General features: G+C 36.1%; 2 protein-coding genes across 6 annotated transcripts; both read left to right on the forward strand.

Moving 5' to 3' along the window:
- The first annotated feature begins 2,522 nt into the window (after positions 1–2,522).
- Positions 2,523–3,845, forward strand: LOC147395653 (uncharacterized). Its single transcript, XM_086449728.1, has 2 exons — positions 2,523–2,806; positions 2,900–3,845. The coding sequence occupies exons 1-2, from the start codon at positions 2,645–2,647 to the stop codon at positions 3,578–3,580; spliced, it is 843 nt and encodes a 280-aa protein (XP_086305854.1). The 5' UTR covers positions 2,523–2,644; the 3' UTR covers positions 3,581–3,845.
- A 140-nt stretch (positions 3,846–3,985) lies between these two features.
- LOC147395654 (uncharacterized) lies at positions 3,986–23,610 on the forward strand. Of its 5 annotated transcripts, none has more exons than XR_015180343.1 (7): positions 3,986–4,192; positions 4,308–4,375; positions 19,114–19,342; positions 19,977–20,168; positions 21,594–21,665; positions 22,490–22,593; positions 23,399–23,610. XR_015180343.1 is itself a non-coding variant. In XM_086449729.1 (6 exons), the coding sequence occupies exons 3-6, from the start codon at positions 19,274–19,276 to the stop codon at positions 23,574–23,576; spliced, it is 423 nt and encodes a 140-aa protein (XP_086305855.1). In that variant the 5' UTR covers positions 3,986–4,192; positions 4,308–4,375; positions 19,114–19,273; the 3' UTR covers positions 23,577–23,610. The 5 variants fall into 5 exon arrangements, 1 of the variants encoding a protein (XP_086305855.1); XR_015180344.1 differs by lacking the exons at positions 3,986–4,192; positions 4,308–4,375 and adding exons at positions 10,464–18,324; positions 18,421–18,460; XM_086449729.1 differs by lacking the exon at positions 19,977–20,168.
- The last annotated feature ends 383 nt before the right edge of the window (positions 23,611–23,993 follow it).

A 23,993-nucleotide genomic window follows, 5' to 3' on the forward strand; every position in this document is an offset into this window, starting at 1 on the left:
AACTCGACTTGATTCAATTTGGACCTTGCTAGAGCATGGCTAGATTAGAAACGATATGGGTCTGGGGTTGGATAAGTGGCATCCTGACTTTCTAGGATAGGGTAGCGTTTAGTTGGTTCACCCAAATGCTTGATAGGTCAAGATGAGTACGTGAAAAACTTCCATTAAGTATTAAAATGAAATCATATTGATTTGGTGGTTTGGATCATTTGAGCAACATTATTATGAGTTGCTTAATGAAAGGAAACCCTAACATTTTTATGGTCTAAATTGGTGTAACCATGTTCGATACAACTCTTATAGTTTTTTTTTTTGGTAACTTGTGAAATGTAGAGCGCTAGCCTACAGTATTTGTAGTGTTATGAAGATGTAGATGCCATTGTAAGGAAGTTGACACATACCACATACAAATATCACCTTGTCGAAACATATTAATTTATTTTGAGAACCATTCAATACCCATATACCTTATTCTAGATAAAAGATTCATCTTGATGTTTGCTGTAGGATCAATAATTTTCATTAGATTAGAACGTGCTTGATAGTAGCCATTACATATTTGCAGAGGTGAAGCCAAGATTTTGCTCGTGTAGGGGCAACCAAGAGTAGAATTTTTTTTTTATGGGGACGACTAAGAGTGAAAAAAAATAAAATAGTTGTGAGGGCAACTGAGAGTGAATTTTTTTTGTGGGGGTAATAATGATAGATTTTTTTATCCACTGCTAAAATTTGTTGCAATAGCTCTCTAATCCACAAACTTTCAAAATTCTTGTGGGGGCAATTGCCCCCTTTGTAAATCCACTCCTGTATATTTGACTTGATATGGTATTTGACCTTATGACTGGTATTTTATGATTATTACAATTGCGCCATAGTATCGGAGGAGTGTATGCATGTGTAAGAGTTGCTTAAAACAAATTTCTAGAGAATATGTGTATCTAGAAATGTTTTTTGGGTGAATTACCATTTCGCGAGCTAAAAATGAGTTATTTATGATTTTAGCTAACTGTTCATTTTAATTACCAATGATCACTTTTTCATTGAAAAAAATTCAGAACACTAATGAATTTGATTGTTTTAAAGTGACTATTTTCAATTAATCACTTAAAACTTGCGAAATTGACACTTCAAAAACCTCTGAAATCGTTATCGTTCACTTCTTGGTAGTTAAAATGAACAGTGAGCCAAAATCGTAAATTCGTTAAAAGTTGATCACTTTTTCGTAAATATCCCATGTTTTTTTTTATACCTTGGTTATGAAGCCCACGATGCATTAGTACAAGTTATTGCATCTTTTCTCAAGTTTAATCACCGCTTCCTCGTAAATAATATACGTTGGATCATCCTATAAACATGAATGGCTACAACAATAACAAAATAAGTTATGCTACTTCAACAGTGATGCCTCAAAGTTCAATTAGAACTCTAGTTAGAAGGAATGAGTAAATTGAAGATTCTAAAAGAGTGAGATGAAGATCTAAAAGAATGTGAACCGAGTTAACAAGAATAGAGATGAACAAAATTGCAATAGCCTATGACATGGGTTCATACAAAATCAAGTGAAATATGTGGTTAATTCAATTGATCCCAAATTTTTGGGTTTAAGGATTTGATAATCACAATGATAATGATAACAACTTTGGAAGAAAGCAATACACAAGCATGAAATCGAATTTCTAGACTTAGTGATTGATATAGCATTCAAAAGATGATTAAAGAATGAAGTTATACTCCATTTCATATGTTCGTCAGTAGTAACAAATCAACGATCGACTATTCATAAATAATGGTCCCATTGTTTATTTGTAATTTGCTTGACATTGGATTTCATGCTTAATTTTAGGTCAATAAATACATTTATTAGTAATTTCAAACTATAAACGAGCATTTTGATTTGAATCGGATATGTAATTTATGTTGTATATTACAAACCATTGAATTTTAATGGGACCTGTTCAACTTCTACGACCTTCCGCCTAAGATTTCCTTAGTCATTTCTCATCGGATTTTCACGATTCTTGAACCAATGGATTCCACTGCTAAACTACGATCACATCAAATCATAAAAATCCAATTAGGTTTGAAGCATTCTCCTAAATCACCACTAAACCTCAATAAACTCATAACAAACCCTAATCCCGACCAATGTGACTTCAAAGTCAAATTAATCTTAAACCATTAAACCATTTCAACCATGTAAATACTCATTGGAAAGCTTAACTCCTTAACTTCAAAATCATCCAAACCTCACTTAAATCCACCAAATATAACTCAACTTAAGTCCAAAGAAATTAAGTTGAAAAACACACCTAAAAACCACACTACACATCCATTCCTTTGCAACCCCATCCGAACCCTTACAATATGAGCTATGTTAACCGTTGATAGACGTTAATCTAAAGGCCTACATTTAAACTTTAGAATTTGACAGATCCGAGTGATAGTGTCGTGGACCAATCAGAAAGCTTTCCTTTTCTCTTACCTCTGCAAACCTCACCTTATTTAAATCCCTCTCAAGTCCTTCATCCTCCATCATCGAATTTACAGAGCAAACCTTCAGATCTCTCTCTCTCTATCTCCCTCTCCCTCTCTCTGTAAAACCCTAACCTTAGTTTCTGATCTTCGATCTTCAATTGTTCTAACCATGGGATCTGCAGAAGAATTACTTCCAGTTGTCGATCACGCTGAAAATTCAGCACCAGCAGAGCCTGTCGAAGAGAAACCAGTAACGAAAGCTACGAAACCTAAGAAGTCTTCTGGTCCAAGAAAACCTAGAAATCCTTCTTCGCATCCGCCTTATTTAGAGGTATGAATGATTGAATCTCGTTTATTTTTTTCTCCGTTTTTGTTCGATCTGTTTGTGTCAAATTCTGATTTATTTCTGTATTTATTTGTCTAGATGGTCAAAGAGGCGATTCTTTCGTTGAAAGAGAAGACTGGATCGAGCCAATATGCGATCACGAAGTTCATCGAAGAAAAGCATCAACCACATCTCCCTCCCAATGTTAAAAAGATGCTTTTGGTTCAACTCAGGAAGCTAGTCGCTTCTGGGAAGCTTGTAAAGGTCAAGAACTCATTCAAGCTTCCACCGACTAAGCCTGTTGTACCTAAGCCAGTCGTGGCTAAGAAGCCGAAGGCTTCAGCAAAGCCCAAGGCATCAGCAAAGCCAAAGGCTGCTCCAAAGCCAAAAGCTTCTACAAAGCCGAAAGCAGCAGCCAAGCCGAAGGCTGTACCAAAGGCTAAAGCTCCTGCTAAGCCGAAGGCTGTAGTGAAGCCTAAAGCTACTCCTGCTAAGCCAAAGGCTGTAGCAAAGCCAAAAGCTGCTCCAAAGCCAAAGACTGTAGCAAAGCCGAAGCCCAAACCAAAGGCTAGACCAGCGAAAGCTTCAAGAACTTCTACTAGGACTTCTCCTGGGAAGAAAGCACCGGCTGTGAAGCCATTGCCAGCTGCTAAGAAGTCCCCAGCGGTCAAGAAGGCTCCGGTGGTCAAGAAGGCTGCGGTGACTAAGAAGGCTCCAGCGGCTAAGAGTGTGAAGAAGACGCCGGCAAGAAAAACTCCAACAAGGAAGGCTAAGAAGTGAGGGTGAAAGTTATCTGTTCAGTCTTGAGGATAGTTTCTGTAAATTAGTTAATGGTTAGGGGTATGTTTTCAGTGACGACATGCCCAAAAAGAAAGATTTCTGTACCTGTTGAACATGATCCCTTTTTTTTTTTTTGTTCCTTCCAGTTTTTGTGTTTTTAATTTTAGGTATTTCAGTGAGAATGAAAGAGTTAGATTTATCCTCTAGTTTGTACTCATGGTGCACAGCTAAAGTAGAATTATTGGGTTTTTAGTTTTGATTGTAATTGTTGTGCATGATAGCATTTTGATATCTGTTTGGTTGTGTAATCTTTCATGGAGATATATTTTTTTAGTTTTGATTGTAATTGTTGTGCATGATAGCATTTTGATATCTGTTTGGTTGTGTAATCTTTCATGGAGATAATTTTATTTTTATTTGTCTTTTATTTAATAGTGTAAATGTTCATGGCCTTTCATTTGAATTTGTTTACTTCTTGTGCCATTGAAGATAATGAGGATAAATTGTCCATGTCAACATGGGTGTTGCAGGGAAAGTTAGGGATGAAGGGTGATTCGGTATTACTGGTTGTTTATTTTGGTGGGTCATCTTGTAAGTGTGATTGGACTCTAGGTGTGAAATTCTTTCTGTTTTTGTATCTTTGATTTGATTTAATGATACTTTCTTTGTAACTATTGTGTATTTTGCCTAGGATAAATGTTCTAAATTGCCATTTTTTCCACAAAAGTTACAGGTTTGTACTTGGAAGCTTGTTGGAATTCTGAAGATCTATCTGCTTCTTCCCTACAAACACAGGTACAATTCAATTAACAACAGTTTACATCTCAGTATTTATTTTGCTTTATGGATACTGTAAATTACAAATTGAGTGTTTTGTGGAATTGCTAATATGGGTGCGTTTCTCTTGGAACACATAGTGAAGGTATGATCTAATGTGCAAGTCAAGTCTCCATTTTATCATTTCTTTTGCCTGATACATGCTGGAACTTTTATTCACAATTGTAACTCTGCTACATTAAAGCTTTGCAATTCCTCAAATGGTATCCTTTTTTGTGCATATATAATATATTTTGTTCTAATAATATTTAATTGTGATTTTCAGTTAGATGATCGAGTTAGTTACTTGTGGAAAGATTTGAGGATGTGGTTGGTTAACGGGTTGCATTGTAGAGGATTGGGAATTGGGATGTATCAAGAGAATTTGTGGGAGAGAATTATTGAGGCAACAAAATGTATGGTAGGAAATTTGTGGGGTTTGAATTACTCTTGGGTTGGGTTGGGTTTGGATATATCAAAAAATTTGTGGGAGAGAACAAATTGCCATATGGCTGTAGTATAAGGAAAGGCACTTATCCAAATCCCCCCCACCCCACCACACACGCACACACACACCAAAAGAGTGTTTAATCAAATGGTGCACTTAAATCCATGCACTACTCATAAACTGATGCACCATCAATTTGTTCTGCTACATCCATTTCCCATGTTTGTTAAGTGTAGTTTTCATGGAGTCTAATTCCATGCATATAAGAACTTGAATGATAGCTTTATGTATCTCCAATTTGTATATAATTGGGTATTCATACTTCATAGGTCAACATAAAGAACACCACTCAAGGCTTGTTTGGCTTTCTAGAGATTTGTTGATATGCAATTCATAGTACTTAATTAGAACATAAGAGAAATAATGGTTTGACTTGGAGTTTTTTAAGAATATCTCCAATGCTTTTTCAAATGGTCAAATTACACTTTGAAGAGTGTTTTTTATTCAATGTTAAATTAAAAGACAATCATTTTGGATTTGAGTTTTGTGTTTTTCAAATATAGAGTAATTATATATTTTTCAAATATGTTATATTAGCACCAGGGGAGTTGTCTTGTAATGATTTTTTTTTTTTTTGAACAATTTTTCAATGGTTCTTTTGGGTGTGTGTATATATATATATGGAAATGTTCAGCAACAAACATTTTGGCAAAACATTTTTCAAAACATGGGTTGGGTTAGAGGTTTTGGAATGGGCTGATTTTTGGTGAGGATGATCTTTATGGTGAGGAGATCATCCTCACCAAAAATCAGCCCATTCCAAAACTTCTTACCCCATCAAAAATGGTTTACAAAAAATGGACAGTCTACGATTTTTCAACTTGTAAATTGGGGTTAGAAGTTTTGGAATGGGCTGATTTTTGGTGAGGATGATCTCTACGGTTTTGGTGAGGATGATCTCCTCACCGTAGAGATCATCCTCACCAAAAATCAGCCCATTCCAATACCTCTAACCCATGTTTTGAAAAATGTTTTGCCAAAATGTTTGTTGCTGAACGGGACCCATATATATATATATATATATATATATATGAAAATGCGATGGGAAATACATAGAAGTTGCATTCATCCTAGCAAAAACCTCTTCCAGAGTCTGTTTTTAGCAGCAAATAGGGAGGTAGTGGTTTCCCTTTCTTTGGTATAACCCAAAACCTGGACCCGCTTTACGATGTATTAGTCGAACCCCTGGGATACGACGCCCTGCTCCTTGAGTCTCATGGGATTTCATACCCCGACCCCCCAGAGGCTCCCGAGAAAGCTATTTCGGCTTATATATATATATATATATATATATATGAAAGAGTATTTCTAACTCTTTTATTGCCATCTCTATGATATGTAGATTACATCTTGTCAAATTGTCCTTTAATTACTTATTTTAAAAAATCACAATAGTGTAGTTCTTTAATATAAATAGTCACATTATCTCTCTCTCTCTCTTCATCTGATGTATAATATAATTATGTTATATATTGTACGAAAAATCTCTATTGAAGAGCAATTTTATTGGTATTTCATCTTTTTGTGTTAATGACATATTTGAATGGTACAATTATTCTTTAAGTTTGGAGAGTGTAAAGTTCAAAGTCAAAATGATATTCTTTTAAAATTGGATATGACACTTCAAATTTGACAATTTGAGAAGACATTGGAGATGTGCTAAGAAGAAGAGAAAGAGAGAGAATGAGAGAAAAACATGACTGGACTCTTTATTTTAAAGAGATCAATTGTTGTGATTTTTTAAAGTTAGTAGTCAAGAGATAATTTAATAAGATGTTATCTCCATATCATGCAAATAATGAGAGAGGTGTTGGAAATGCTTTTTAGAGAGAATAAGAGAAATTTCATGAAGAGGTGTAGGCAAAGTCACATTGTTCAGAACAAAAATACAATGATCAATATTTTTAGCAGAGTATGGCATAATTTTGAAAAGGGTAAACTTCTTTATTTTCAATGAAGAAAATGCATGGGAAATAATGGATGTTTGATAAATGGAAGGGAAGTAGTAGCAAGGTTAAAATATCATATCAAATCGAGTGAATGTTTTGATCTATGAAAAAATCGATATAGTACTGGTTGTCAGTTGATACAACTTGAGACATTCCAGAAGCATTGAATGTCTTATCGGTCTCGGTTGATACTGATACGTAGATACCAATACATTTTGATATTTTAAACGACAAGTAGTTGATCTTGGCTTGTTACACAGGTAACAATATATTGAAGACTAAAAAGATGTTTGACGAATGAGGAAAAATACTTTTCTGGTTGTTTGTTGTTGATAAGTGGAGGTATTTATAAACAAGAATGAAGGGGACATGCATGGTTGCACTTACTACAGGGACGTTCAATTTGTCACACTACCGTATGGGCAGTATTTTTAACTTGGACAAATGATGGAAAATTTTAGGGAAAAGTTGAATCACCTTATAGTTTTATTGACAATGTACATTGGTCGATATTATTAGCATACGATAAGGTGTGATTTCGAAGAGGGTAAACTTCTCTATATTCGATGAATAAAATACATGGGTGGATTGCCTAGGCTAACTAAGTTGTCAATGACATTTTGAAGATTGAAAATATTTTGGATGAAGGAAGAAAAGTACCTTAGTACTTACACATAAGAGCAAAGGGGACATACTGGTTGCACTAACTATTGGGGCATTCAACTTGTCACACTACACAATTATGAGACATATTGGTGGAACAAAGATTAAGAGAAGAGTAGAGATATCAAGTGACTAATTTGGCTTATGTCAGGGATATCACCTATAGTGGCAAACTGGCAGTCTTTTTTACTTGGATAAATAATGGAAAAAGTACAAGGAAAAGAGAATGAATCTTCATTTGGTTTTATTGTCTTCAACAAAGCATATGACAAATTGCTTAGAGAGTTGTAGTGGAGATGAAAAGAGCTTGAAATGTATGTATTGGCTTAATTGACATACATGAGAGTTTTGACAATGTGAGGAAAAATGGCAAGGAGACAAGAAAGTTATTTGTTGCATTTGGTTTACTTTCAGAGTTGGCTTTGATTCCATAATTGTTTGCTCTAGTTATTGATAAAGGAAAACTACTCATATCGAGCAGATACCTTGGTGTGTGTTATTTGCAAGTGATGTAATGTTTGTTGATGAGAGAAGAAATTGAGTCACTGCAAATTAGGTGTTGGAGCTGATTTGTAGTGGAATGACTTTAGAGTAACTATAACTAGGATTATATGAAGTAAAACTTTAGTAATGACACCCCATAGAGAAATGAAAGGCTAGTAAAAATTGATGGAGATGAAATACCATGCAGCATGCATATTTTCTTTACCCTAGTTTTGTCATCTAGAAGGATAGATAGATTGAAAATGATGTACAAAACAGAATGATAACTAGATGGTTTAGGTGGAGCTGTTCTCTAGAGTGCTGTGACTGATGTATCTTAATGAAACTAAGGGTGTGTTTGATTGGGCATAGAAAATAGCATTTTCCTATGTTTGATTGGTGAACTTTATCTTTAAAGAGAAAAAGAATGGTAAGTAGTGGATCATCTTGATTATTTTGAGGTCTGAAGAGAAGCTTGATGAATGGACAAAAAGTATTTGTATATTAGAGCAAAGGGGACATGGGTGTGGGTGTGGGTGGAGAGGTAATTTGTAATCTAAACATGTGAGAATTAATTTGTAATCAAAAGGCTTTAGTAATGATACCCATAGCAATGAAGGGTTAGAAAAATTGATAGCCATGAAATACCTTGAATTTGATATTCATTCTATTCTTTATGAGGCTGGAGTGATTGAACATGATGCAATAGATATACTTAGAAATAAACAGTTCAAATTGCTATGTGGTACATGCATCTTAACCAAACTTGAAGGAGACTATTATTAGACAACAAACAGACTACTTATGTTCTTTGGGAGCATAGTCACCAAGTTTGGGTTTGGGAATAAGTCGGCAACAAAGAAAATTGAAAAATCCAATAATATTAGAAAAAAATAGGGAAAAATTGAGTTAGGGTTATATGTTTGTGTAATTATTCCAAACAAGTGGTGTTATCACATTTTATTAACAAATCTCATCTTAAATTACAATAATAAATTATTGAACATTATATTGCATCATCCATCGTCTACAACAAATAATCATAGGTCTACAACATATTCAAGGTTTATATTGTACTAGGGTCCAAAGAGGACAAACAAGGCTCTGCTAGGTAAATGGTTGTGGTGTTTTGTGGAAGAAACATAGAGTTTATGGAGGAAATTAATAAGTGCAAAGTATGAGAATACAAAATTCGGTTGGGAAACTGGGGAGTCAAGGTCATCTTATGGGTGCATTGTTTGGAACAGTGTTTCATCAGTTCAATATGGGGATCAAGTTCAAGGTAGGGAGATGGAATATGGTTCAATTTTGTGAGGACAGTTGGTGTGGTAATGCACCTTTATATTCACAATTTCCTTCCATATATGCTGTCTTTGAATAAAAATGAAACGGTGGAAAAGAGTGTGACTCGCAATGAGAATGGGCAAACATGGAATTTGGGGTTCAAGAGGAATCTCAATGATTAGGAGGTTAACGAAGTGGCGTCTTTGCTAGAAACTATCAAATCTACCCACATTGTGTCGACCAAGTAAGACAAAAAAGAGTGTAACAAAAATAAGGAAAGAGCCTTTTCAGTGCGATTGTTTCATAATGCTTTGCTCCCCAATTTGGATTTGTCATTCCCAGAGGCATTCGTTTGGTCTCGCCTTGTTCATTCTTAAGTTGTGTTTTTTGTTTGGTTAGCTTCTGTTGATAGAATCCTTACCTTAGCTAATCTAATTAAGCGGAGTTTTTCATGGCCAAATTTTTGTTGTCTTTGCAAGGCACGTGGGGAATCAGGTCACCATATCTTGATTGGTTGTCTTTTCGATTATGAAATTTGGAATCACTTCTTTTGTTTTTTCCATGTTGAATGGGTGTTCCTAAATTTGATCCATTCTTGATTTTGCCATTTGTTTGGGATTTTGGAAAGAGAGGAATAGAAGAGCCTTTCAGGGAGTTGAGAGTATGTTTCACAAGGTGATTTTGGGTTTGCTCTTCTACTGGTGTAAGATGAGCAAGGATTTTGATGGAGTGTTTTTTGAGGACTTTGTATTTTAAGTGGGAGGAGCTTCGCTCCTTTTAATGGCGTGTGTGGTGTTTGTTTGTTCTCTTTCTTTTCTTGGTTCTTTGTTATGTAAGGGGGCCATCTCGTCCTTTTTCTTTGATTAATAAAGTTATATTTATAAAAAAAAAGGTTTATACTATATATATATATATATATATATATATATATAGGGGCGTTCAATGGCCAACTTTTTGGCAAAACATTTTTCAAAACATGAGTTAGAGGTTTTGGAATGGGCTGATTTTTGGTGAGGATGATCTCTACGGAGAGGAGATCACCCTCACCAAAAATCAGCCCATTCCAAAACTTCTAACCCATGTTTACAAGCTGAAAAATCGTGGACCGTCCATTTTTTGTAAACTGTTTTTTATGGGGTTAGAAGTTTTGGAATGGGCTGATTTTTTTGAGGATGATCTCCTCACCGTAGAGATCATCCTCACCAAAAATCATCACATTCCAAAACCTCTAACCTATGTTTTGAAAAATGTTTTGCCAAAAAGTTTGCCCTTGATCGCTACCCATATATATATATATATATCCTCATTTGCGTCATCATTGGTTACTTACCAACATCTTCATCAAGGTTATATATCCTCTTACTAGTGCATCAAATTTATCTTTTGTTTTTTTGATTTAATCACAAAGATCGCGATTTAATCGTGAAGTTCGTTATTTAATCGTGCTTCACGAATCTTGCAAAAATCATGTTTTACTGAAAAAGTCTTGATTCAATCGCGAAATTTTCAATAAGTCGAAGAATTTGGTGATTATGCTTTGGAGTTGAATGTTGGGCAATCAAGAAATAAGTTGAAATTGAGAGAAAAATTATATGATTAATTAGCCCTAATTAGGCTATATAAGTATTACATAAGATGAGTAGAGGAAAAGACTAAAAAGGACATAGATTTATTTAACACTCTCCCTCAAGTTGGTGCATGGATATCAACAACGCCCAACTTGGACAAGACACCTTTGAAGGAGGTTTTACTAACACCTTTAGTAAGAACATCAACGAGTTGTTGAGATGTAGGAACAAAGGAAGTACAAATCTGTCCAGAAATAATCTTTTCTCTAATGAAATGACGATCAATTTCGATATACTTCATTTTGTCATACTGAACCGGATTTGCAGTTATGTTAATTGTTGATTTATTATCACAATATAGCAAGAAAGGGACTGGCACAGGAAGACATAAATCAGTTAGTAAGATCTTAAGTCACAACTCACACACCTCAAGTGTCATAGTTAGGTATTTTGACTCAGTACTTGATCAAGAGATCACATCCTGCTTCTTATTGCGCCAAGTTACCAAGTTGCCACCAACTTTAGTACAATACTCAGAAATGGATCGTCTATCAGTTACTGAACCAGCATAATGTGCATCTGTCCATGTCTCAACGCGAAGATGACCATGATTATTGAACAAAATGCCTCGACCAGAACATTCCTTAAGATACCTAAGAATGCGATATACAGTAGTAAGATGAGATGTTCGAGGCGAGTGCATAAATTGACTTACAACACTAGCAGCATAGACAATGTCGGGGAGAGTTATAGACAAATAAATCAATTTTCCCACAAGACACTGATACTGATCAATATCTGACACACTCTCCCTCAGAATCAGCCAACCTGTGATTCTACTCAATAAGAGTACCAGCTGGACGAGAACCAAGTTGACCAGAGTCACTGAGTAAATCAAGGACATACTTACGCTGAGAAATAAATATACCAGAATGGGACCACGCAGTCTCAATACCCAGAAAATAGCAAAGATGCCCAAGGTCCTTAATCTCAAATTGACGTCCTAAGTAAGTTTTGACCTCGGTAATGTCATCATCATCTCCAGTAAGAACAATATCATCCACAAACAATTAGAGCAACGATTTTGCTTTGGGAATGACGTAATAAGAGGGTGATCAGTAAAACTCTGATGGAACCCAAACTGATGCATGGCATTAGTAAAACGCTCAGATCATGCTCGAAGAGATTGCTTCAGGCCATAAAGAGAACGACGAAGATAATAGACATGTGCAGGAGAAGTAGATGTAAGAAACCTAAGAGGTTGGATCATATAGATTTCTTCCTGAAGATTACAATTGAGAAATGCATTCTTAACATCCAACTGAAAGAGAGGTTATCATCTAATAGCAACAATAGAAAGGAGAACGCGAATGGTGGTCATTTTGGCAACCGGAGCAAATATCTCTTGATAATCAATCTCATAAGTCTGAGCATAACCCTTGGCCACCAGACGGGCTTTATAACGAGTAATAGAACCATTTGGATTATGCTTAAGTGTGAAGACCTAACGACAACTCATAGCTTTCCTTCCAGGCGGAAGATGAACAATTTTCTAAGTCTGAGTCTTTTCAAGAACATTCAATTCATTAATCATAGTTGCTTGCTACTCAGGATGGGTAATAGCATCTGCAACAGTAGTAGGAAGAGAAACAGCGAAAATAGAGACAAGAAAACTCCGATAGGAGGGTGAGAGGGCAGAATCAGATATATAATTAGAAATGGGATAAATACAAGTACGCTTACTCTTATAAGTGGCAATAGGACGATCATCACAGGGTACAGAAGGAGGCGTGGTTGGAGGCGAGTTGGTCTGGCATAGGAGTGATGGCAGTATCGCGTGGACGCTGAGAGTAAACTAGTAGTGGAGGAGGTGACAAACTGACAGGGGGTGGAGAAGGAGGAACAGGCATGGGAAGAGGAAATAAAGAAGGTAAGAAATCATCATAGGAATCTAGGGGAAACTACTCAGATTGAATGCAAACGGATCCATTGTATTACAGGATATGCTCAAAAAAAGAAATATCCCGAGAAATGAAATGCCGTCGAGAAGCAGGATGGTAACAACGGTATCCCTTCTAAGTAGAGGAATAACCCAAAAAGATATATTTCACGGCCTTAGGGTCAAGTTTAGTACGAGTTTGGTAAAGAATTTGAACAAAATAGACGTATCCAAACATACGCAGAAGAAGTGGAAACACAAGACGATCCGGATAGATTTAAGAAAGGGGTGTGGCAAACTAAAGAACTCGGGAAGGGGTCCGATTAATAAGATAGACAACAATAAGAATTGCATCGGCTCAATAGGATTGGGACACATTCATGCCAATAGAGAGGGCACGAGCTAATTTTAGTATATGGCCATTTTTTTTTTATCGACCATTTTGCTTAGGGGTCTTAAAATTAGACATTTGATACTCAATGCCAGATTTTAAACAAAGTTTCAAGACCTTACTGTAGGTGTACTCAGTACCATGATCAGAACGGAAGGTTTTGACGGTACGACCAAACTGAGTATGAACCATAGCAAGAAATTGCTTGAAGATCTCATAAACTTCACTCTTGTGTTTCATAAGATAAACCCAAGTGGTACGACTGCGGTTATCGATGAATAAGGCAAAATAACGAAAACCAAGAGTTGATGTGACAGGGGAAGGACCCCACACATCATAATGAATTAGGTCAAGCATAACAGGTGCAGTAGTATTCATACTAATAGGATAAGTAGAATGCACATGTTTAACTAATTGGCAAGTTTCACAAGAAAAATCAAGCAAACTATTATTATTAAATAAAGTAGGGAATATGTGTTTCAAATAGTCAAAGGAAATATGACCTAAGCGTAAATGCCAACGCATTACAAGAGCCTTATTAGATTGACTACTACTATTACTATTAAACTTAGAGATAGAATGGGTGCTAGGTGAACCAGGTACGTCCAAGAGATACAAGCATTCATTTCACGTCCAGTGCCAATCGTCTTCTTCGACCCCAAATCCTGAAAGACAATGAGAGGGATAAAAAATTGTACTATAATTCAAATTTTTGGTAAGGCTACTAACAGAGATAAAGTTAGTAGAAAGTTGAGGAACATGCAGTGTGTTAGTTAATGATAAAGAAGATGTAACAGGTAAATGACCTTGACCAGCTATAGAAGAGAAAGAACCATTAGCAAGGCGAACCTTGCGACGACTAGTACAAACACTATAGGTTTTAAACAGGGAGGATGTACCAGTCATGTTATTTGAGACACTAGAATCAATGATCTATGGTGAGGAAGTGGTGTAAACACTGTGTGCAGATGCAAAAGTACCTGAGTGAACGAATGTAGAGACTGGCTAAGATGAAGTCTCCATCTGATTGAAGAATTTCCTGAACTTGTCAAGCTCAGTTTGCGATAGAGATACCCAATCCGAGGAGGTTGTAGTAGTTGCAGGAGGTGCTAGATCAGTAGTCGGCTGAAAGACTACATGAGCTGAAGAACGTTAAGACTGTTGACGTTGCTGGTGAGGACGACCATGTAGTACATTACAACGAGCCTTCACATGACCCAATTTTTCACAATGATTACACTTATGTCGTTGACGGGTAGGTAGAGACCTACTAGGAGGCTGTGGAGAAGGTAGGCTAGCAAGCATAACTGAGTGGTCTCCTGTAGAATGATGTAGGACAGTTGCGCGACGACTCTCATCAGCCAATACATAAGAATATGCAGTCTGTAGGGACGGAAAGGAATCCATACCCAATAAATGAATTCTCGCATACTCAAACTCATCTTGGAGTCCGGCTAGAAACTGAAAGACTCGATTCTTATCCAGAATTGACGCATATAATGCCTAATAAACAGAGTCCTTCCAAGTATAAGACGAGGAGAAGAAGGTCAACTCTTCCCATCGAGTATGTAGCTGTGATATATAGGAAGTGACTGAAGAGTCACATCATGAAAGGCGGGAAATCTCACGCTCCAAGTTAAAGATACGGACATTGTTTTGACGTTGCGAGTAGATATTCTTTGTGGAATCCCATATTTGTTTTGCGGTCTTGGAGAACATGAAACCAGTTGCAATATGTGGTTGCATAGACGTAACTAGTCAAGAATGGACCATAGTCATTAGCAAACCATTAGGGATAAGTAGTGTCTTTCGGTGCCGGTTGTTTTTCTGCCCCTGTGAGGTAACTGATCTTTCCTTTTCCACTAATAAACATTTCAACCGATCAAGCCCAAGGAAGATAATTAGGACCATCTAACTTCACAGTAGTAATTTGGATGCCTGGAAAGTCAGTCGAATAAGAGGAAAGACCTCTTGAATTAGCACTATCACCGGTGATCGAGGAAGAAGACATTTCGGAGGTCATAAAAAAAAAAATCTATGTTGTTTTGGTTTGAAGGGAGGTCAAAATAAAAAATAAGAAAATATTCTGCTACTGCTGTTGTTATCTTCAAGTAACAAGGCTACAGTGATCGCAGCTTCCAAAATAGGGTCTGGAGTGATCGTAGCCTCCAACCAAAGGATCTGGAGTGATCGCAGCCACTCAACTGCACCTCTGCAATGATCGTAGACCTCAAACAGGAGTTCTGCTGTGTTCGCCAGCCTCAAACTGCACCTCTGCAGTGATCACAGGTTCAAACACACCTTTCTGCTCTAGTTGCAAAGGTCATAACAACAATTTGTTGTAATCGTGGGCTTCAAAACAACCTAACAATAGCATCGCAGGTGTAAACACACCTTTCTACTATGGTCACAAAGCACTTTGGTGGAGTTGCAGGCTTGATCTTCAGCAAACCAGCACTATACCATCACGTTGCTGTTATCATTAACTCCAAGCAGTAGCCTTGCTGAGAGAACAACTTGATCACAGGCTCCAAATAGACCTCAAACCCCTATCGCATGATGCGATTAGAGTGTAAAGTGGAAGAGAACCCCTGTAGGGGTGATAGGGATTGAAGACGAGAGGTGTGGAGGTGATTTAAGGAAGAGGAAGATGATAAAGTTTGTAGCAGAGCCTTGCTACAGTATGTATATATGAGGCATAGCAGTTTGCGGTTCGGCCTAGTTGGCATGAATCTGATAACACAGTTTGAGACTAGAGAGGCCTTAAAATAAGTTGGAACTAATACAAAATATGTTTGTCACTTTGGAGACATCCGTTTGTGTGTGATGTGTGTATGTATATATAATGAATTAATAAAAATTAACAGCCCCATCTAAAAGGAATGTGAGAGGAAGACCAAAATGGACGTGAATTGAGGCAGATAGAACAGATTTGAGGACTCAATTAGTCGAAGTTACAGCTTTAGATAGAATAGGATAGAGGAATGAGATTCGTTCAGCCAAATCGAATACTTGGGGACAAGGCTTTGATGATATGACGATGATGAAGTGAGCCTTTCTTAAGGACTTTCAGTGGAATTTCTGTTGGATTGAAATTTGACTTGCATCTTCTAGGTTCAGCTTATATTTTGAACTTTTACTCTGTTTGAAAAAAAAGTCTTCAATCTGACTTGTTTATTATTTTCGCTGGCCTTTTCCTTAAGAGGGAAGACCTTTTTTTTTTTTTTTTCTTTTTCTTTTTCTCAAAATTAGTATTTCTGTTTGATTTTTTCTTTCCTATAGTCAGGGGCAGGGTCAGGATTTTCTTGTAGTGGGGGCAAACTATGGTTAGTTGTATAGTTAAAGAACTTGAAGATGAATGGTTTTAGGGAGAAATTCAGACGTTTTTGGTTAGAAGTTGAAGAAAAGGATATTTAGGTCATTTCTAATTAGTATATGAGAAGGCCCTGCCAAGAGGCAATGTCATCAGGTGAGGGTGTGGAGGCAAATAAGGAGAGAGGTGAGGGAATGGGGACAAATGGGGCATGTAATTAGTTGAAAATATAGGGGTGTCTCAAAGTTCTGTGGGGGGCAATTACCCCCACCAGCTCCGCCCCTGCCTATAGTCCATGTCAACCTTTTCACCTGTACTTTCTTTTTGAAGACTAAATAGATTCATAAATTGCATTCATCATATGTACTTCGTTTGGTGCCAGTCAAAATTCGTAGAAGCAACAAAGTAGCCTTAAAACGCTCAAGCTTTAAAACCTCTTCTTGAGGCATTTTCTCAATCAGGAGATAAAAAACTGTCTCGTTCAGGACATTTGGAAACATTTTGAGGCAATTCCAAACAATCCTGAAACATTGAATACTTTGAGATCAATGTTCCATTCGGTCATAGACGAAACAATCTAGTATGCCACAGCCAAGACATTCTTACAGTATGGAACTTTAAACCTTGGTCATGCCATCTTTTAGTGACAGCCTTTTGTAGCAATCAGAGCAATCTTGTCCTTTGCTTTTTATGATAGATCATTGTAGAGACCACACCATTTCCTTTATTTGCAGGAGATAAAAAATAAAACTTTTTTGAACCACCTGTCTAGTGCCCTAAGCTGTAGAAATTGAAGCGTGTATTTACAATCATAGTCACCAAAGTCTTCAACTATTGAAAAACTTGTGATTAAGTCATGGCTTTTTTCTTCATCGAAATTTGCTGTTAAATCACAAACTTAAAGATTAGATCACGATCTTTACAATTAAATCGGAAAAAATGATAGATGACCTTGATGCACTAGTAAGTGAGTATGACCTTGATGAAGATGATGGTGACCATTTTACTGATAAAGTGTAAGATAATGATTATGCAAATGAGAGAAACATTGTTTTGATGATTTTGACAGGTACAATATCAACCTTGAATGTGTTCTTGACCTGTGGTTATTTATTGTGGATGCATGGATGATATCAATATGGGGTTAGTGATTTATTATTGTAGTTTAGTATGGGATTTGATGGTATGTAATGTATAATATGATAACACCAACAATTAGGAATAATTACAATCCTAACCTTAACTCCATTTTTTCCGATTTTACTGAATTTTATGAAATTTTCCTTCGCCAACTTATTCTGTAACCTCTACTTGGTGACTATTTTTACAATCATACTCTTTGGAAGATACGAAAAGCTATTCCCAGCAAGTGAATTTGATTGGCCAACAAGCAAGACTGACCACCTTAATATTGTTGCAAAATTTTAACATTTTGGAATCCAAAATGTGGGCTCAAATTTTAAAAACCAGGGATTGGGATACTCAAAGTGGATACAAAAATATTTTTTATAACAGAAGACGTGGCTCTAGACAGAATGGAATATTGAAATAGTATTCATTTGGCCGGCCCCAAATTCATTGTATGTACTTTGGTGAAGCTGATGATGATGATTAAGTCTCCTTGGTTATAGGCTTGCTTTTATATGTATTAGCATAACTGAATTTTGTAATCTAATTATTCTTGTAAATATATTATATATATTTTTTTCCTTCTGCATGCAGTTACTCAATTAAATTTGAACAACTTCAGATTCTCACATTGTCCCTTGCTTCATTGTGTAAAAATTCGTTTTACCTATCCTATGTTGGGTTTTCTTTGACTCATTTATGGTAAACCTTTAACCTAGTTAGTTTTTAAGGTAATGCATTTTTAGTTTGTTATATAGAGAAGGGAAAATGAGTCTTAAAGATGTATTTTTATTTTAGGTTTGGTGTTCTGCACAAGTGGGTCACCACCATGGACTATGTATGCTGCTATGTTCAACCCTTTGTAGAGCTTCATCTTTTTCTAGTCCTATTGCAGGAGCTAAAGCCCTTATATCCTCTTTGTTTTGTTGATATTTTTAAATGATTAGGTTTCAAGAGGTTGTTTAAATGAACGGTTTTATCTTCTTGGTAAAAACAAAAAAATTTAAATGCTTGTGATGCAATTATAGATTATGTTGGAGAAATATTATCGGTGTGTGCCAAATTTTGTAATACACCATTAGCTAAAGCACTTATATTAGCAAATTGATTCATTTTATAGGGTGATTTACCAAAACATGCGTTGAAAATTTTACCAAAACGATACATTGTTCATTTTAATTCTGAAATTAGTAAAAAATTGTTCTCGGAATTAAAATATTTTAAGAAAATAGTAAAAAAATATTAATTTTATATGGAAATTACTTAAATAACCTTCTCTAATGTATATTGTAAATTACTAGAATACCCTTCCCTTAATGTTTCATAAAACGGACAATCTAAGATCTGTTTTACTAAATAGGTAATGTTAGATCTGGTTTACTAAACAGGAAATGTTCATCCCATTGGAACTGGGTTGAAGGACTTATATTAAATTTATAAAATAAATTTTTTAATATTTAAAACAACTATATGTATTTATTTGTTATCCAGTGACCCAGTCAAATAAGTCCGTTGAGTTTTGAACTCACTGTCGTGCGAACTGTTGAAGGCTTCATGAGTTTGAGACTTCTTTGCTGCTGCATCTCCCTTGGATAGAATTCACACTCGATTGAAGGATTTCATCTCAAAAGAAGATCATCGTTAATTGAAGATGCAGACGACACACTTTCTCCTCGAAGAAACCATCAGGAAGGCTTCCGTCCTCGAGCCATCCAAACCTGTAAGTAATATCTTCTGGAACATGTAATGGCGACGCCATCGATGAGTGGCTTACTCTGCTCATTTTCCTGTCTGTCTGTGTTTTTATCTTTGGTTTTACAAGGGTAACCTGATAGTTTTTCCTTTCCTGGATTGCCTCACACACACACACACACACACATGTATAATTTGAATGGTTCTCCATGTGTTTCAAACTATGGAGAATATAGTTCTCAATGTTTTGTTTGGGTATTTTTCCTCTTTACATCTTTCTTTTGTTCTTTAGTTATATAAGGAGGATCTCAATGTTTTGTGGTTGATTTTCCCTTTTGTCCATCTTTTGATCTTTGGTTTTATAAGGATGACTGGCTAACCCTTTTTTCCCCCTTATCTTGACTGCTTTACACACATGAACAATTGGAATTGTTTCCTATGGGTTTCATTGCACTGAGGAGATGGTTTTTGATGTTTTGTGGCATTATTTTCATCATCTAAATTTGGTAGGATTTTTTGGGTGTTACGTACTGTCTTTTAATTTTTAACTTAATTCAGATTTGCAAGAGTGAGTGTTCGAATAAAGCTTCAAAAGTGGTACACTATTTATGTCCATTTGCATGTTTTTTCCTCACCTTGGGGTTTCATTTGTATTTTTATAGCACAGGGATGAGTTGGGTCGTTTTGTTGCTGAGAAACGATGTCTTTCAAGCCTTACGATTGAAGGGTGCTCAAAACCTTATGAGCTTTAGTACCAGTGTAGTCAAGGCGTGCCTTGATGCGTCTCAGACGTGTCTCAAGACCGAGCATGTGAGGCGTACCAAGTCGTGCATCATGATTGCGGCTCACTCAAGGTGCACACCTCACTATAAACTGAATAAAATTATTGCATCTTGTTCAAATAAGACACCAATTTTAGATTTGATTGTATAATCGTAACATACAAAAAAGATTTAACTGGCATTTATAAATTTTAACCATTAAAAATGTTGAATTTGACATTTTTGTCATTTTTATTTGCCTTGAGCTCAGTAGAACTTAGTTGACTAAGGACTGATAGGGTATAGGGCTGTTCTAAGTTAGAACACGACTCTTTTGGGCCTGGTTAGGCTCAACCAAACCTGGCCTAGACCCGCCCATTGATAGGCCTAGTTGTTATGTTGTAGCAGCAACAATACTTGTTACTGACTTTCTTTTACTTCTTCTCTTCTTGGTCTTCTTCCTCTAATATTTCAGCTATTGCTGATCTTTCTTCTTCTTCGAGTGTTGAGTACTTTAACATGTTTATAAACCTCATATTTATACATGTTAGAATGCCTTGTGCCTTAAGTGTGCCTTTCGCCCTTAACTACATTGGTAAATACCAACACCTTGAGTCTATTGAAGTATTTGTTAAGAAACCTGTTGAGTCCCCAATGCTGACCCTAACATATGATAATGTTCGACTCCCCACTGTGAAAGCCCATGGGCCTAACTTATCCTCACAAAACTGATTTGTAAGGTGAGGATTGCCCCAGCTTTATATATAGCCCAAGGTTATGATACCCAGGTGATGTGGGACTATCACTAGTCCCCCTCACGTGTAATGTGTCTCCTACATCCTTGTGGTTACCCGCTCTGATACCATGTAAAAACCCATGGGCCTAACTCATCCACACAAAACTGGCTGGTAAGGTGAGGATTGCCCCAGGTTTATATATATAGCCCAAGGTTATGATACCCAGGCGATATGGGACTATCGCTCACACACCCATTTCGTTATTGGGGTAGCAAATATCCAACCAAATCCAAATTGACGTGGTTGAGTTTATTTTTGTTAGATTTTCTGGCCAGATGTTATGCACAATTGTTTCTTTCTTTTCTTGTTGTTTTGATTTATCGTATACATATATAACATTGTGCTAACCAATCCCAAATCTTAATGATAAGGCTTTGCTGTTGTTTTATATAGTTGGCTCCACAATTCGTTATGGGTGGCTCTTTTCAATTCCTTCTAAACCCAAGTCATTAATTTCAATCTTCTGATATTTTAGGCCTGTTTGTGCTAGGTGATTAATTTTCTTCTGGAGCTAGTAGAAGTTCCGAACATTGGTTTAAGACTTTTATGGGATATAGAAGCAACTGCTTCAGTGGTTTCTACTAATTTTATGTTTAAATAATTCTAATATACTTATTTTTTATATACATCCAGGTGTGTTATTGGACTTCCCTTTAAGATCGATTTTTCACTATTTTGGACACTGAAAATCATATTAATCTTCTTCGAATGTTCCTTGCAGAGCGGTTACTACTTCAGTGCCAATTCTGGAAAGTATTCATGCTTCATGTTGGTGGGAGCACTTCAAAATCAGGTAAATAAGCGCGTCTCTACAGACTTATTTTTTCCCCAATATTGGGTTGCTGAGATTCAATGATTTAACAGATACTCAGAGTAGGAATAAATCAAATGGACCAGAGATCATTTCATGTTTTGGAGATTTTCTCCAACATAAAACCACACAAGCCAATGGATCTAGGATTTTAATTGAACAAAAATACTAATCTAACAAAAAAAAACTTGGATTCACTTCGCAAAAGTTGTGTGCAATAGGTGCTCTACACCAATCTCGTCAACATAGTGATGATGGGAGCATCTATTTTCAAGAAACAAAAAAGCTGTGTAGCAAGGAGGGAAAGGAGAATGGCCCACCTATGAATAGGTGGGTGCCACGTGCTTGCGTTATAATAGGATAACCACTAACCCACCCATCAATTTTGATGTTGGAATCCTAGAGTAGGTTGGAGATATGGATATCAGTTTTAACCTCATTAATTTGGATAATTTATAATCCAAAATTTTATTTAAAACTTGTGTATATGAATTAGGCCATATAAAAATATTTTTGGCACATTTATATTAAAATATTCTAACTTTTCAATGCTTAAATAAGCTGGGTTAAGTCCTATTGCAGAATTAGAGACTATTTCATTTTTTCTGATTATGAAAACAAAACTGAATCAAGACTTTGGATTCTCAAACACAAGGTTTTTAATTCTCTCTTTCCTTGGCCTTTAACATTGGCAAATGCCTTATTTCCACTATAGCATCAGATTCTCGAATAGGCCAATGAAAGTTACAATACAGCTCTTCATTTCCTCTTTCTCAGTGTACTCATTCACGTATACTGCGTTGTAGGTCTGCAATGATTTTGGTGCCGTAGACGATCACTTCCCATGCAAGCATTTGGCAGATGGTTCCAAGAGGGTCCGTGTCTGTGTCCTGCACTTCCTCCCCCACAGGTATCCCCCCTCCCCCTGACATTCACTCCTATTAGGGGTGCAACTTAGTTCGGTTCCACTAAATGTGAACCAGAACCCAGCCGACCTGAAATGCAAATAGAACCAAACCAACCCAAATCAAACAAAAATTGATTCGGTTAGTGCCATGGGTTATCAATATCCTATGAACTTAGTTCGAAATGATATTTTTAATAAAAAAATAAATAATAAACATAAAATTGGAGTAATAAAAAAAAATATTCAAAGTCCTTTTAGGTTTTAGAAATTGTTTGGGGGGGGGGGGGGGGGGGGGGGCGAACTCATAAGAAATTATAATTTTTAAATTATCAATAACCCATCAAGGTATTTAAAATTCTTGTAGGGGGGTAATAAGAGATTTTAGAAACTTTTGTTAGGGGTAAACTCTTAAGTATTCAAATTTTTTTTATAAATTACTAATTACTCCTTAAAGGTCTCAAAGAGTCTTGTGGGGGGCAACTGCCCCCATTGTCCCCACTGTAAATCCTTCAATGTTAATTTATGTCCTAAAATAATTCATAATAAATGAATATATATATTTATTTATTATATAAGGTTCAGTTCAGTTTTATATAAGCCTTAAACTGGAATCAAACCAAATTGATCGGCTCTCCATTTTCTAAACCCAGAACCGAACCACAACTTATTCGATTTGGTTTGATTCTCTGTTCGAACCGGACCAAGTTGCACCCCTAACTCCTATGGAGGCAAAAATCTTTCTTGAACTCTTATAGTTACTTGTGCCCAAAAATTGGTGAATCTGATATAGATTTTCTTCCTCTTGCAGCTATCCAATATTGAAAAGGGGAGAAGAGTGTGGCAAGTACATTGTAATGTGCTCGTCGAATGATGCTTGCATCTCTCATATTCATCCCATTTTAATCTCCTACTTCTCTACCCATGTATCTATCTGTGGTGATTTTTTTTATTTTTGTAATGTGTGTGTGTGTGTGAGTTTTTCCTAAATGGTAAGTTCTTAAATTTTCTTTTTATTCCTTTTGTTCCCTCGTAAAAAATCTACTATAGCAATAGAGATTGAACCCTTAGTACGATTCATTTTGTGACCATATTAAGTTGAGGTCCAAATGTGATTCCTTGCACAGCCTCTCAAGTTGGCTAAATTTGTAAATACCAAAATTATTGAACCATTCTGGATTTCAAAATATTTATCAAAATGGTTTTTAATCTCACTGATAACTAACTTAATTTTTTTCCAAAATGGTAAGTTTTCCAAGTTTCTTTTAATTTCCTCTCAACACTCATATAGGAAATTTGATACTACATACTTAAATTTCCTGCCAAAGCCCAGTTACTGATCTCATTGTCAAAAAAAAAAAAAAAGAACGATTTTTGCACAAGTGACAAAATCATCAACCTCAGGA

This window comes from Akebia trifoliata, chromosome 8 (genome assembly GCF_017979445.1).
Source record: "Akebia trifoliata isolate Shusen 1 chromosome 8, ASM1797944v1, whole genome shotgun sequence".
Taxonomy (NCBI): domain Eukaryota; kingdom Viridiplantae; phylum Streptophyta; class Magnoliopsida; order Ranunculales; family Lardizabalaceae; genus Akebia; species Akebia trifoliata.